General features: G+C 39.9%; 1 protein-coding gene across 1 annotated transcript in view; it reads left to right on the top strand.

Moving 5' to 3' along the window:
* PALMD (palmdelphin) overlaps window positions 1-16,921 on the top strand; it is a 71,618-nt gene that overhangs the window by 14,246 nt on the left and 40,451 nt on the right. Inside the window, exon 2 of the mRNA XM_008264830.5 lies at window positions 14,765-14,845. Within this exon, the coding sequence (XP_008263052.1) occupies window positions 14,765-14,845 (81 nt within the window). The remainder of the gene's footprint in view (window positions 1-14,764; window positions 14,846-16,921) is intronic.

The raw sequence follows: 16,921 nt of genomic DNA, 5'->3' as shown, positions 1-16,921 counted from the left end.
ACTGTCTAACTCTGCCTTTCAAAAAAAAAAGGAGTGAATCAGAGGATGGTAACTCATTCTTCCTGTTTCCCTTTCCCACTGTCTTTCTCGCTCCCTCTCCCTTTCTTTCTCTATGCCTCTTAAATGAAAAATAAAAAACATCAGATGTTATGCGATGCAACAGTATGCATCTATTTAAAGTAATTAGAATAATAGCACAGTACATTATGTTCAAGATATATTACAAGAAATATCATATTACTAAACATGTAAAAATAATCTGTTTCGTGAACTATCCTAGATCATGCAGCTAGAAATCATACATAACATTATCAGCCTGATTATTTCTGGATACTGATCATTATTGTTAAAAAGTAACTTTTTAAAATTCTGTCAAAGTGTGTAGTTTTTACATACATATATTTTTTTATTTCATTGTTTTTTTTTATTTTTTTAAAGATATTTATTTATTTATGTGAGAGGTAGAGTTACAGACAGTGAGAGAGAGAGACAGAGAAAACAGTCTACTATCATCTACTGGTTCACTCCCTAAATGGACACAATGGCCAGAGCTGAGCCAATCCAAAGCCAGGAGCCAGGAGCTTCTTTTGGGTCTTCCACATGGGTGCAGGGACCCCAAGCACTTGGGCCATCTTCTACTGCTTTCCCAGGCCATAGCAGAGAGCTGGATCAGAAGAGGAGCAGCCGGAACTTGAACTGGCTTCCATATGGGATGCCAGCTCCATAGAGGGAGAATTAACCTACTATACCATAGCACCAGCTGGTTGTTTTTTAGAATTTTTTGGAGAATGAGAAGGGACTAGGAATTGATTTTGTTTACACTGAAATTTAATGAAAGTATTCTAAAGTCCACCTGTAAAAATGAATTATTGCTATCAATTAAGGCATTTCTGATAACAGCAATGAAGAAAAATTTGCTCAATAAAAATGTTAATTTATTTGTACCAAAATCAATAATTAGGGAACTAGATGGATAACCTGGAACCAGACCTTATCATACATTTTAAAAATGGGTAAATCATAAAAATTACATCCTGGATCCAAAGGAAGGAATTCTTTGATAAAACCTTAGATACCAGGGCTGGGCACTGTGGCACAGCAGGTTAAGCCACTGCCTACAGCTCCAGCATCCCATATGGGTGCTGGATCAAGTCCTGGCTGCCCCACTTCCAATCCAGCTCCTTGCTAATGCACCTGAGAAAGTCACAGAATACGGCCCAAATCTCTGGACTCCTGAACCCATTTGGGAGACACAGAGCTCCTGGCTCCTGGCTTTGGCCTGGTCCAAGCCTGGTGATTGCAGCCTTCTGGGGAGTGAATCAGCAGATGGAAGATCTCTCTCTCTGTCTGTCTGTCTCTCTCTCTCTCTCTCCCTGTAACTCTACCTTTCAAATAAAAATAAATGAATCTTAAAAAAAAAAAAACTTAGGTAACTAATTTAAAAATTGGAAAAATATTAGTACCTACAATAAATCAAAATAAATTCAGATGGATAAAAGCTATATTTTTTAAATCTTTAGAAAACCATAATAAAATAGGAGTGATTAATGAACCTGAGTCTATAAAGACAAAACTTCATTCAGTACTTCTAAATATTTTGTGCAAAAATAAAATTTAGAGGCAAATAAAAATATTTATATGCTGGCACCGCGTCTCAATAGGCAAATCCTCCGGCTGCGGCACCAGCACACCAGGTTCTAGTCCTGGTCGGGGCACTGGATTCTGTCCCGGTTGCTCCTCTTCCAGTCCAGCTCTCTGCTGTGGCCTGGGAAGGCAATGGAGGATGGCCCAGGTCCTTAGGCCCTGCACCCCATGGGAGACCAGGAGGAAGCACCTGGCTCCTGGCTTCAGATCAGCGTGGCGCACTGGCCACAGCGGCCATTGGAGGGTGAACCAACGGTAAAGGAAGACCTTTCTCTCTGTCTCTCTCTCTCTCACCGTCCACTCTGCCTGTCAAAATAATAAATAAATAAATAAAAATATTTATAGATAATGTGTCAAACCAAAGGTTACTATCCCTTTTTCAAAGAGCTTTTATAAACTGGTAAGTAAATAATAGACTTCACAGAAAAGTTGCTTGACACCACAACTAGGCAATTTTTTTTAAAAAATCAATAATAGGAGTAACCAAGTAAATTATGAATGATATTTGACTACAGCCACCTCATTAAAAACATTATGAGATACTGTACTTTATCTAATTCAAAAATTTTACTTGTAATATTCATAATTCCAGTTTTATGGAAATATAAATTAAAGCAATTTCTCATTAAAGTATTTAAGCAGGCTGTATCAAGAATTTTTTTTTGAAGATTTATTTATTTATTTATTTGAAGGTCAGAATTACAGAGATGTCTTCCACCTACTGGTTCATTCCCCAGATGGCCACAGTGGCCAGGACTGAACTAGGCTTAAGCCAAGAGCCAGGAGCTTGATCCGGGTCTCCCACATGGGTGGTGGGGGCCCAAAAACTTGGGCTGTCTTCCGCTGCTTTTCCCAAGCCATTAGCAGAGAGCTGGGTCAGAAGTGGGATAACCAGAACACAAACCAGTGTGCATATAGGATTCCAGCATCCATAAGCGATAGTTTACTGACTACGCCACAATGCCAGCCCCTGTAACAGGATTTTTCAGAACAGGATTCCACTGGACTTCCTAACTAACTTCCAAAACCTATCTTAAGGAAATAGAGAAAAGTGATCCAAAATTTATATACAAGGAACTTCATCACATAATTATTTATAATAGCAAGATTCCAAACAACCCAAAAGGCAGAAATGGTGAGAATGGTCAAGAAACTATAATATTTTGAATAAAGTTTAATATTTTTATTTTATTTTTAAACTTTTATTTAATAAATATAAATTTCCAAAGTACAGCTTTTGGATTACAGTGGCTTTTCTCCCCCATAACTTCCCTCCCACCCGCAACCCTCCCATCTTCTGCTCCCTCTCCCATCCCATTCACATCAAGATTCATTTTCAATTATCTTTATATACAAAAGATCAATTTAGTATATATTTAGTAAATATCTCAACAGATTGCACCCACACAGAAACACAAAGTGTAAAGTACTCTTTGAGTACTAGTTATAGCATTAATTCATATTGTACAACACATTAAGGACAGAGATCCTACATGGGGAGTAAGTGCACAGTGACTCCTGTTGTTGACTTAACAAATTGACACTCTTGTTTATGGCATCAGTAATCACCCTAGGCTCTTGTCATGAGTTGCCAAGGCTATGGAAGCCTCTTGAGTTCACCAACTCCGATCTTATTTAGACAAGGTCATTGTCAAAGTGGACGTTCTCTCCTCCCTTCAGAGAAAGGTACTTCCTTCTTTGATGGCCCGTTCTTTTTGCTGGGATCTCACTCGGAGAGATCTTTCATTTAGGTCTTTTTTTTTTTTTCACAGTGTCTTGGATTTCCATGCCTAAAATACTCTCATGGGCTTTTTATCTGGATCCGAATGCCTTAAGGGCTGATTCTGAGGCCAGAGTGCTGGTTAGGACATCTGCCATTCTATGAGTCTGCTATGTATCCCACTTCCCATGTTGGATCATTCTCTCCTTTTTAATTTTATCAGTTGGTATTAGCAGACACTAGTCTTGTTTATGTGATCCCTTTGACTCTTAATCCTATCATTATCATCAATTATGAACTGAAACTGATCACTTTGGCTAGTGAGATGGCATTGGTACATGCCACCTTAATGGGATCGAATTGGAATCCCCTGGCACGTTTCTAACTCTACTGTTAGAGGTAAGTCCAATAGAGCATGTGCTGAACTGTACATCTCCTCCCTCTCTTACTCCCACTCTTTAATATTTTAATAAAATTCAATTATAAGGGAAATGTTCATGGCATAGTATTAGGTTCAAAAGGCAAGACACAAAACTCTATATATGGATCCCTGTGTGGTTTATTCATGTATGTTCTGTACACATGTATATCTGTGTTTTGTGTGTATTGAACAAAAACTGCCTTAATGTTTACCAAATTGTTGACTGTAGTTATTTCTACAGTAGTAGAAGTTGGAGCAATTTTTCTAATTTTCTTTAGAGTTGCCTGACTTTTTCAAATATTCTACAATTAATATATAATAGTTTATACTTATTAACAATAAAATTAGTCTTTAATTTGGTTCCATTTTCCCTATCAGCAAGATTCTTTTAAATCATGACTTATCTTTTATTGAATTGATTGCCAGACCTGACTGATCACTGCAATTGCCTGAAGCAGTTTTTAACAAGAAAACTTCCAACCCATACCACTTCATCCTTGAAATTCTGATTCAGAAAGTCATCTCAATATATTCACATTTATTTGTTTCCTGGATTTAGTTCTAGTTTTCTATCCATCATCAAAGAGGGTTTAAAAAAAAAGTTAGGACTGACACTTTTAAATAAATACTTCTCTTTTTTTAAGATTTTTTTTTATTGGAAAGGCTGAGAGAGACAGCAGGGAGACAGAGAGAGCATCTGTCTGCTGGATCCCTCCCCAGATGACTGCAATGGCCAGGGCTGAACCAGGCAGAAGCCAGAAGCCAGGAGTTCCATCTGGATCACCCACGTGGGTGGCAGGGGCCCAAGCAATAGGGATGTCTTCTGATGCTTTCCCCAGGCACCTGAGCAAGGAGCTGGATCAGAAGTGGAGCAGCCAGGACTTGAACAGGCGTCCATATGGGATGTCACAGGCAGTGGCTTGACGTGCTGTGTCACAATGCCAGCCCCAAATAAATACTCTTCTGTTCATATTTCCATAAACACCCTAAATATATGTTTAAAAGTTTTGTCCAAAACCGAGCTAAAATCTACAAAATTCCCATAATCTATTTATCTTCCTCCTCAGCTCCTTCCCCTGCATAATGTGAATAAACATGGTCCCTACTTTATGGAAATTTGAAGAACACTAAATAGATACTTTTATGTGCTTTAAATAGTTTCTGACACAGAAGTTTTTGGTTAACATTATTCTGACCATCATAATCATCATCATCTGTAGATCCTGAAATAATTAAACAACAGAAAAAAATGTGAGTTTTGAATCTGTTTTTAATCATCTAAGAATATATCCTAGACATTCCTTGTCTAAACACAACTTATTCTACAATTTGCTAGGGATTAACCAATAAATTCACTAGCCTTTAAAATATTGGGTCCTTTATCACTTTCAGTCTTCTGATACCTTTTTAATTCACCCAAGATTCCAAGGAGCTTATTTAACAAAATTCTTCCTTGATGCCTATATATTTTTTTACTTCATGACAAGAAAACTATGAGAGGCCAAAGACTGGAGGAGCTCTGTCTTCTCTGCTGCTCCCTGTTAAGCATCAGTTTCCCTGTAAATGTATTTGTTCTACACTTTCCAGAACAAAGATCATCCTCCTTAATCAAAAATATGGGAGCAACACAAAAGTGAAAGAGCTCCTAATAGCACAGTGCGTATCTCACTGGAAGTCTTTCCAGCTTTGCTTTTTCACTGTCAGTATAACACACAGACACATACACACACACACACACAGAGCTTTTTATGGTGGAGCGACCCCTGAAGAATTTTTTAAATCTACTTTCACTGAAATTTAGTAAACTTCTGACTCTGCCCAAGATTCTTTTTTGGAAATACTGTTATCACATGCCTTTCTGTTAGATTAGCCAACTCTGCACTGTTGGTGGTATCTAAGCTCAAATAAGCAACTTCTGCATTTTTTCTTTTCACACCCTAACCACTGAAAATATCAACAAAGCTAGTCATAAAGTTGTAAGATTACAGCTTCCAGTAGAATGAATCTGAAAACATTTGATGATTGTCTCATCATTGCTATATCTTTCCTCTTCCATTTTTTTTCATTTGATTTAGAAAAAACATCACCTAAAGCCTCTTTCTGGTCAGATAAAACTGGGTACACTAGTAAGATGGCTTTGATTTCTCTTTACTTTTACCCTTGTCTAAATGCCCACAATCATGCTTTTCCTTTGTTTGGAAGAGATAATAAGGAGAGGTTTTAAAAAGCTCAGGAAAGGCCATTAAGAAGATCTGCCTAATAGTCTCAGCTCTGCTACTAAATTCCTTTTTCTCTTTTAAATATTTATTTTTATTAATATAAAGAGAAGTTACTTCATGTTTTACATAGGTACAGTTCTGAGAAGATAACCACACTTCCCTTCTACCCTCTCTCCTTCTACCAATCGCCATCCTCTCTCACTTCTTTTCTTTTCATTATTTTTTGCAAAGACATAATTAATCACAGGCTTAATTCACCACTAACCATAATATTCAACAAGTGAAAAATAGGAAGACCATAGTTTCACAGGGATATAAACAAGGGCTAGAAATGACAATCATATCACAAGATGTCCATTTCATTGCTATATTTCTTTTTTATTCTATATTCACTGCCACATATCAGAGAAAACATGGCATTTGTCTTTTTGAGACTGGCTTATTTCACTAAACATCTGTTTTGTTGCAAAAGATAGCATTTCATTCTTTTTTAATGGCTTAGTAACATTCCATAGTATGTATATACCACATTTTCTTTATCCAATCATCAGTTGATATGGACATCTGGGTTGAGTCCATATCTTAGCTATTGCAATAAACATGGGAGTATGCTGATTTAATTTCATTTGGTTAAATTCCCAGGAGTACGAAGCCTGGGTCTTATGGTAGGTTTCTGAAGATTCACCATACTCTCTTATAATGGCTGTACTACTTTACATTCCCACCAACAGTGAGTTAGGGTACCTCTTTCCCCACATTCTTGCCAGCACTTGTTTTTAGATTTTTAGATGATAGCCATTCTAACTGGGGTAAGGAGAAACCTCACTGTGGTTTTTATTTGCATTTCTCTGATAGCTAATGATCCTGAGGATTTTTTCATGTGCTTTTCACCATTTAAATTTCAGTCATTGAAAAATGCCTGCTTGTGTCATTTGCCCATATCTTAAATGGGTTATTTGTTTTGTTGCTGTTGAGTTTCTTGAGCTCCTTATAGATCCTGCATATTAATCCTTTATCAGTTACATAGCTTGCAAATATTTTCTCCCATTCTGTTGGTTTCCTCTTCACTTTGTTGAGTGTGTTCTTTTCAGTGCAGTAGCTTCTTAGCTTAAAGCAATCCCTTTTGTCTATTTTTTTATTGACTTAATTTTATTGACTTTGTTTCTTGGGTCTTTCCCAAGAAGTCTTTACATATGTCAATGTTTTGCAAAGTTTCCCCAATGTTTTCCTTTAGTTATTTGATGGTATCAGGTCAGATTTAGATCCTTGATCTATTTTGAGTTGATTTTTGTATAAGGCCAAGGTAGTGGTATTGTTTCATACTTTTGCACACAAAGGTCCACTTTTCCCAGAACCATTTGTTGATGAGACTGTCTTTCTCCAGGGATTGATTTTAGCTCCTTTGTCAAAGGTTAGTGGGTTGTAGATATGTGGATTGATTTCTAGGATTTCTATTCTATTCTTTTGGTCTACGTGTCTACTTTTGTGACAGTACCAGGCTGTTTTGATTATAACTGTCCTGTAGTATGTCTTGAAATACAGTATTGTGATGCCTCCAGCTTTATTTTTGTTGTTTAATATTGCTTTAGTTATTTGGGGTCTCTTGTATTTCCATGTAAGTTGTTTTTTGTTTTTTGTTTTTCTTTTGTTTTGTTTTGTTTTTTTGAAAGGCAGAGTGGCCAGCAGAAGGATCAGGCCATCAAGGAGAGAGGCCCCTTTCTCTGAAGGGAGGAAGGAACCTCCACTGTGATATGGCCTTGACTAAACAAATTCAGAGTTGGTGAGCTCAAGGGGCTTCCATAGCCTAGACAGCTCATAGCAAGAGTCTCGGGTGATTGCTGACGTCATAAATAAGAGTGCCAATTGTTAAATCAACAACGGGAGTCACTGGGTTCATGCTCCCCTCGCAGGATCTCTGTCCTTAATATGTTTATCTATGAAACTCAAAAACAACACTACTAGTCGAACAATACCCTATACCTGGTTCGGTTGTGTGAGTGCAACCTGTTGAAATCCCTGCTTAGTATATACTAAATTGATCTTCGGTATATGAAGGTAACCGAAAATGAAACGTGATGAAGGGGGGGGAGGGGAGAGGAAGTGGGTGAGGGGAGGGCCACGGGAGGGAGGGAGGTCGGGGGGGAAGCCACAACAATGCAAAAGATGCATTTTATATTCTACTTAAAACTATTGGTTGAGCTCTGTAATTAATACACAATTACTCTTAGGTGTTTAATTAATGCTATAACTAGTACTCAAATAGTATTTTACACTTTATGTTTCTGTGTGGGAGCAAAATGTGGTAATCTTTTCTTAACATACGCTAAATTGATCTTCTATATATAAAGAGAATTGAAAATTAAAAAAAAAAAAAGGGGGCAGAGTGGATAGTGAGAGAGAGACAGAGAGAAAGGTCTTCCTTTTTGCAGTTGGTTCACCCTCCAATGGTTACCACGGCCGGCGCGCTACAGCCGGCGCATCGCGCTGATCCAAAGCCAGGAGCCAGGTGCTTCTCCTGGTCTCCCATGGGGTGCAGGGCCCAAGCACTTGGGCCATCCTCCACTGCACTCCCTGGCCACAGCAGAGAGCTGACCTGGAAGAGGGGCAACCGGGACCGAATCCGGTGCCCCGACCGGGACTAGAACCAGGTGTGGCGCCGCAAACGGAGGATTAGCCTATTGAGCTGCAGCGCCGGCCCCATGTAAGTTTTGTTTTGTTTTGTTTTGTTTTGTTTTTTGTTTTTTTGGCAGGCAGAGTGGATAGTGAGAGAGAGAGACAGAGAGAAACGTCTTCCTTTTTGCCATTGGTTCACCCTCCAATGGCTGCCACGGACGGCGCGCTGCAGCCGGCACATCGCACTGATCCAAAGGCAGGAGCCAGGTGCTTCTCCTGGTCTCCCATGGGGTGCAGGGCCCAAGCACTTGGGCCATCCTCCACTGCCTTCCTGGGCCATAGCAGAGAGCTGGCCTGGAAGAGGGGCAACCAGGAAAGAATCCAGAGCTCCGACCGAGACTAGAACCCGGTGTGCCAGCGCCGCAGGTGGAGGATTAGCCTAGTGAGCCGCGGCGCCAGCCCGCATGTAAGTTTGAACATAGTTTTTTTTTTTTTTAAGATTTTTTCATTTATTTATTGGACAGGTAGAGTTATAGACAGTGAGAGAGAGACAGAGAGGTCTCTTCCTTTGGTTCACTCTCCAAATGGCCGCAATGGCCAGAGCTGCACCCATCCAAAGCCAGGAACCAGGTGCTTCTTCCTGGTCTCCCATGTGGATACGGGGCCCAAGTACTTGGGCCATCCTCCATTGCCATCCCAGGCCATTCCAGAGAGCTGGACTGGAAGAGGAGCAACCAAGACTAGAACTGGGGCCCATATGGGATGCCAGCACCTCAGGTGGAGGATTAACCTAGTGCACCATGGTGCCGGCCCCTTAACATATTTTTTTGTAGATCTGAGAAGAATGTCATTGGTATTTTGATTGGGATTGTATTGAATCTCTAAATTGCTTTCAGTAGTATGGACACCTTGATATTAATTTTCTGTTTATTTGTGTCTTCTATTTCTTTCCTTTACATTTTGTAATTTTCATTGAAGAGATCCTTCACATTTTGGTTAAATTTATTCCAAGGTATTTAAATATTTTTGTAGCTATTGTAAATTTTATAGATCTTACAAGTTCATGCTCTGCTGTAACATTGGTTGTATATACAAAGGCTATTGTTTTGTGTGTGTGTTAATTTTATATCCTGCAACTTTACTAAACTGTCTTATGAGTTCCAACAGTCTATTAGTGGAGTCTTTTGGTTAAACTAAGTATACTAAATTCTTCAGTTAGAAAATCACTCAATCTTTCAAGTTTTCACATCCTTACATGTACAATGTATTGGGCCACGATCACTAACTGCATCTCTTACAAGTTGTGGCATCATGATACAGCGATTTTTCTCTTTTTGCTCCTCACAATATTTATTTGAAATAACATATACCCTTCCATTGCTCCTTTCTGTCATGTGACCCAACTTGCCAAGTTCTATTATAAATAACATCAAACTGACCCCAAAATAAACTTCCATGTGAGTTCCCTTCCTCCTCTACCTTTTAAATGTAGGTACTTCCTGGAGGATCTGTCCTTACTCCTCCTTTTCTTTTCACAAAAATGTCTCCCTCCCATTGTGCTGTCACCTCTCCCTTCAAAACTCCCACATCTTTGCTTTAGCCCTGGCTTCTCGTGTCTCTCCAACCAATGTTCCAAGTGCCTACCAGTTAACTGCACGCAGTCATCCCAACTATACTTCAAACTTGGAGTGAATCTGCTATTTTCCTCCCAAACTATCTTCCTTCTCCTAAATTTCCTATTTCTTTGTTTTAAAAAAATATTTATTGGCCAGCGCCATGGCTCACTAGGCTAATCCTCCACCTGTAGCGCCGGTATTCCGGGTTCTAGTCCCGGTTGCACACCAGTTATGTCCCGGTTGCTCCTCTTCCAGTCCAGCTCTCTGCTGTGGCCCGGGAGTGCAGTGGAGGATGGCCCAAGTGCTTGGGCCCTGCACCCACATGGGAGACCAGGAGGAAGCGTGTGGCTCCTGGCTTCGGATCAGCACAGTGCGCCGGCTGTAGCAGCCATTTGGGGAGTGAACCAACAGAAAGAAGACCTTTCTCTCTGTCTTTCTCTCTCATTGTCTAACTCTGCCTGTCAAAAAAATATATTTATTTACTTATTTGAAAGTCAGATTTACAGAGAGACAGGAAGAGACAGAGTGACATAGATCTTTCACCCCCTGGTTCACTTCCCAGATAGTTCCAATGGCCAGGGCTGGGCCAGGACGAAGCCAGGAGTTTTATCTGTGTCTCCCATGTGGGTGGCAGGGGCCCAGGCAATTGGGTCATCTTCTGCTGCTTTTCCCAGGCCATTAGCAGGTTGCTGGATCAGAAGTAGAGCAGCCAGGACTCCAACTGGTGCCCCTATTAGATTCCAGAATTTCAGGCCACAGTTTTACCTGCTATGCCACAGTGCTGGCCCCTGAATTTCCTATTTTTTATAGTTATCTGTTCTCCTGTCGGTTACCTAGGCATAAAGGCCTTATCCCATTGACTGCTTCCTCTCTCTCACTTCTGTAAGTCATCAGTGGCCAAGTCCAGCCAACTTTAACTCCTTGTTATCTTTTACATCCATGCCCTGTGCTTCTTCTTGTTCACTCATGGACTAACACACAGCTTGTTGCAGTGTCCTGATTATCCCCTTCAAGTTCTTCTTTACTGCATGCTGCACACTGAGGCTAACTTCTTAAAGCTTGGTTTTAATTCTATCATTCTTCTCTAAACCTCTTGTCAAGCCATTCAGCATCACCTATTGAGATTCTACCCATATCCTGATGTTCTTAGTTTATTCTCTGCTACTCCCTGTTTGGTGATTAAGATTACAGACTTACAGTTCCAAATAATATTGCTATATTCTTGTACTAGGCCTCTGCTCACATCAAGCCCTTGACTGCTCTTTCTCTCTACTACTCAGGCCCCAGCAACTACCCAAAAATACTCTACTTGGACACAACTCCAGGACCTCTCCTAACATCAACTGGAATCAACTTCTCCCTGTCACTCCTCAGCCCTCATAGTACTTTACTTGTGCCTTAGTAATGACATATGTCACTTTATTTCTCAGACTATAGTTACTTCCATGAATGATTTTCCTTCTTTATAAAAATGGTAGACCCTGGGGCCAGTAATACGACATATTGAGCTAAGCCTCCACCTGTGACACCGGTATCCCACATGGGCACCAGTTCGTATCCTTGCTGCTCCTCTTCCAATCCAGCTCTCTGCTATAGCCTGGGAAAGCAGTAGAAGATAGCCCAAGTACTTGGGCCCTTGCACCTGCACCTGGCTCCTGGCTTCAGATTGGCCCAGCTCCAGTCATTGCAGCCATTTGGGGAGTGAACCAGCGGGTGGAAGACCTTTCTCTCTGTCTCTCCCTCTCTCTGTCTATAACTCTACCTCTCAAATAAATAAATAAGTCTTTAGAAAGAAAGAAAATGGTAGCCCCTGGGAAAGAGTATTATTTCAAAATATTTTTTAATACTTAAACAACTCCTATTGTCACCTTGAATACCACATTTATACATGAATATCTAAGTATTGGATAAATTAATAGTTAAATGACTAAAGATCAATCCTGGGGGCCGGCTTTGCCACAGTAGAAAGATACCGCTTAGTAATGCCTGTGTTTGAGTCCCAGCTTCTCTACTGATTTCAGTTTTTTGCTAAAGTACACCCATGGAAGAAGCAGGTTATGGCTCAAGTAACTGAGTTTCTGCCACCCACATGAGAGACATGAATCAAGTTTCTCACTCCTGGCTTTGGCCCAACCCATCCCCTGCATTGAACCCATGGACCAAAACATGCTCTACCCTTTCCAAAAGTAAATAAAAATAAATTTTAAATAACTGACATTTCTATGTCCTTTAAAATAGAACTTAAAAATAAGAATGTGCCTATAATGTTATAAAATTACCTTCCTATCTATCTACATTGATACACGAGAGGCATCATATTATCTCTGACAAAACATTAGTATTTCTTAGCAACACTTGCGTAAGCCTTGGGTTGTCAAAAACATTCTAGATGCCCTGCCTCTACCCACGGCTTCCCTTGCCTGATTACTAACCCCAAAGTAAAACCAGCCCAAGCTGGCAATCAACAGGGATGTGGAGGCATTGCTGGCTTCTGCAATCAGTGTTTATGCATAGTATGCTCATCACCTCTCTTCATAAGCTAGTCATTGGGAGGGCTGAAGAGTCACAGCACTACATCCAGGGAACTCAAATGTGCACCCCTCCAATGAGAAGTCCCCCTCATGAGTTGCTGTCCTGGCACAGGCCTCCAGGCCGCAGCACTTGATGATGAAAAGGGCAAAGACCGAAGTCAGCCATGACTTGCTTAGCTAACTTCTCAACTGAGAAGAAATGGTAGAATGAATTAGCTAAGCGTATGGAAGCTAACCTCCGGTTCCCTGGGTTCAAATCCTAGCTCTGCCACTTACTAGCTGTAAAAACTGAATGAGTTCATGTCCCCTAAACTTCCATTTGCTACATTGTAAAATGCAAATTATTATAGTCTCTTTTTGTTATTATGACTATTAAGTAAAATAGTGCCTGTAAAACATTTAACCAAAATGTCTGGCACAATAAATTTAAAATATAACTAATATTTGTTTAGGAACAGTCTCTAGATATAGTGGGAATTGACTCATGGAGATTTTCAGCATTTTTGTCACTAATGATGAGATTTTGTTAAAAGAAGTGATCGTGAATACTCATGCTGTTGACTAGCTAGCTTTTTCTGAAATAACTGTTTATGAAATTTAAAAAGTAATGCTGACAAATTCCTACATTTTTCTTACACACAAATAGAAAGAAGACATAAAGTTGGAAAATGACATGTTGTTTTCCTTCAACAAATGTACCTGAACTTATACATCAAAAAAGTTTTCATCTTCAAAGGGATCACATCAGGAAGCCATGTACTTATTTCAATAGTGCTGCCAAATATTTTTGGAACCCTTCCCTCTAAATTACTGTCTAAGCCTGCTTCCAATTCTTTTAGATGTCTTTTTTGGCAAGAATATTTTATCTATTGAGTTTTCAATTTTGAAAGCAAATTTAAAACCAACTCTTATGAATCAGATGGAGGATAATGTCACCTCTGATCAAAAAGAAGGAAATGAGGATCTTTTAGGCTCAGCTTGTCACATGTCTCAAGCAAGTCCAGACTGGGAATCTCTAAAACTTTGCAGATCAGTGGAAGCACTGTCAGTATTAACAAGTTGTTTTCTGTGTGATTACCGAGCTAAGGGGTTATTTACTTAATTTTATTATACACTATATGTCAGGCACTGTTCTAGGAACTTCTCCATGTACGAGTTCATGTGATGTTCTTATCTGATGATTAGGTACACCTAGTAGTCCCATCTTACAGATGAGACAATTGAGGCACTGTGAACTTGGGATTTTGTGCAGACACAGAGCTAGTAATGGAGGAACCAGAAATCAAATAGAGACTGTGTACTGTCAATTTCTAGAGACAACCTCTGTGTACTAATAGGTACGCTTCCTGGGTGTTTGCTGGTTCGCTTGTTTTTCAGTTAATGTAATGAAACTTGCTGAAAGCTACAACATAGCCCCATGTTGCTTTCTTTTTTTAACCTCAGGTCAAAGCCCTTTTGAGGTTAAGAAGCATGACCTGAACTCTTTTGTCCTATCTTCCTGTAGCCAGTTACACAAGGAAGAAACAACTCACTTTCCAACCTCCTAGTTTTGCAGCCATCTGTAAACTATCCCTGTTGTTCATATAAGCAGGGCTTTGCCTTTTACCCAGCAGCTTCTTCAACATGGTGCCAGGAGCAGTTTCTCTTCTCACAATGTTTCCTCATACCTGCTTCGAAATGCCCTCCTGAAAATGCACATTTTCCATTGCGTCACCCAGAAGCACAATCTTACTAGACCAATGGGGAAGAATGAAAAGAAGAGTAGGGAAGCAAAGACATTAAAATGTTTGCGTTCCCTTTCAGGCAAGAAAGCTTTCCATATCGTCTCCTGTAAGCAAACTGCTTTGAACGTCTCCTTTGCCTTCCTCTGCTTTGAAATAGGAATTTCCAAAGCAGTTTCACTCCAACGCCAAGAGCATATTCTTGCTAGCCGTTCAGATAACAACCCTATCCCCCAAGGAAATATATTTAAAAGTAAATTTGAAACTTTTTTATTTCAGGATAAAAGAAAAATACAGGAAGAAATCTCACAGAAGCGTCTAAAAATAGAAGAAGAAAAACTAAAACACCAGCATTTGAAGGTAACTTATGACTTTAATTTCACTTCAATGATTTTGGATTGAAATATTTCAATGCACTCAAATTTCAGTAGTGAAGATGCTTTAGAAAGACAAAAAATTCCAACATGGTTTCACTAACATTCTAATAACCACAGGGGAGGCCAGTAAGCCAGTGATATTTGCATATAAGATTAATACCTTCTGGCAAACATGTGGAAAGTTGAAAATATGATTTTATTACTTTCTCCTTTATTGCTGATTTCCTAATTTTCTTAGGTAACCTTGAGAATTCAGCCTTGAGAATTTGGCCCTGAATGCAGTCTTACTAAATATCCTTAGGGAGTAGATCCAGCTAGGAAGTTCCTTTTGAAATCAATGAAAGGCTGGCCATTCCCTAGGGGGTGCAGAACAGACAGTGTCTAGTGTCTGGTGTGGTCAAGGATGCTTGTATTCAAAAACTCAATGCAATGAATCCAAAGTTGTTTCAGTGTGGCTCGGGTTTCTGTTTTATTTTGTTTTGACAGAACATGAGATCATAACCAGAAATAAACTTCCATTTTTAAAATCAGACTTTACATCTTTCCCCGGGTGTGGTCATTTTGTAATTAAAGCACATTGACTTTCAACATTTTATTACGTAGCCTAGTCACAGGATGCAAGCAAATGACAAACAGGAGCGCCTTGTGAACAGGCCCCAGCAGGAAACTAGATTTATCTGGCAGTGAGGGCTGTTATCTACAGATTTAATGAATCCTCTCAATGAAATAATGCTATCCCTCTCTCATGGGGTCTACAAAATTAAAATTAGGCTTGCCAAATTCAGCTGAATCCATTTTTTTAATGGAACAAGTAACCACTTTTGAAAAGAAATGTAATGATTCCAATTAGCCCCAGTTCCCTGGATTCTGTGGGCTTCTTTGCTTGTATTCAGGTTGACATTTCCAATGTTTGATGGATAGTTTCAAACTGTAGTTAACCTGCAATTCTTGCAATATGTCACATTGAATTTACTTGAACAGTAGACATGCACAAGAAACGCAGTGTGTACTCCCAGAAAATAAATGAAATAAAAGCAAATGTACCAAATTTTTCCATCCAATTCAAATGAAATCAGAATAATTTTTGAGATAGATCATTTCTAACTCCAAAACCAGAGTCTGTACATTCTCTCCCTCCTCCCATTCTGTACAAGTACCACACACACACACTTTGCATACAATTTGGATCTCACAGTGAACCACCTCCTGCTTCTGAGTAAACTGGCAGTTCGCTAGTTCTGAGCAATTGCTGTCCTTGAGAATGAGTAGCCAGATAACAGGAGCATTCACAGTAGATGAAGGGGTTGAGATGGCCCCTCAGTCCCCTCTAGGAAGTAAGTTTCACGTAGGAGGAACCTGCTTCTCTGAAAGCTCCATTTTTGGGGATGGCACCTCATTTCTTGCCGAAAACACTCTTGACAGAAATTCAGAGGTCAGCTTTCTGGAATCCAAGAGGTCGCTTCTAATCCAACCCTACCAAAAACACTCTGTTGGTTTGTTTGTTTAAAGATTTTTTTTATTTGAAAGATACAGTTACAGAGAGACAGACAAAAGAGAGAGAGAAAAAGAGAGAGGAATTCCATCCACTTGTTCAGTCCCCAAATGGCCTCAACATCCGGGCTGGGCCAGGCTGAAGCCAGAGCCAAGAGCTTCATCTGGGTCTCCCAAGTGGGTGGCAGGATCCAAAGCACTTGGGTCATCTTCTGCTACTTTCTCAGGCTCATTAGAAGGGAGCTGGATGGGAAGTGAAGCAGCTGGCCCTCATATGGGATACCAGCATTGTACATAGTGCCTTAAAACTCTGCCACAACACAGGCCCCCCAGAATGCCAGGCAGGAAGGTCTTGGATGGCTGGACACAGGTGTGCAGGCTGTGTACTACACACTTACCTGAAATGGAGTGCTGAAATTCTTCCCACACTGCCTTGCCAACTGTGCAGTCTGGCCCAGAGCTGTTTGTATCTAAAGAAAGTAATTGTCATTTTCTTTGCATAAAATGTTATAGTTTCCCAAGCTGTGCACTGACCCGAATGAGTGTGTGTGGTTGGAGGAAAAGAAAA

This window comes from Oryctolagus cuniculus, chromosome 7 (assembly GCF_051225735.1).
Source record: "Oryctolagus cuniculus isolate XC-2025 breed Fujian yellow rabbit chromosome 7, ASM5122573v1, whole genome shotgun sequence".
NCBI classification, from domain to species: domain Eukaryota; kingdom Metazoa; phylum Chordata; class Mammalia; order Lagomorpha; family Leporidae; genus Oryctolagus; species Oryctolagus cuniculus.
This window is presented reverse-complemented; position numbering and strand designations above follow the sequence as displayed.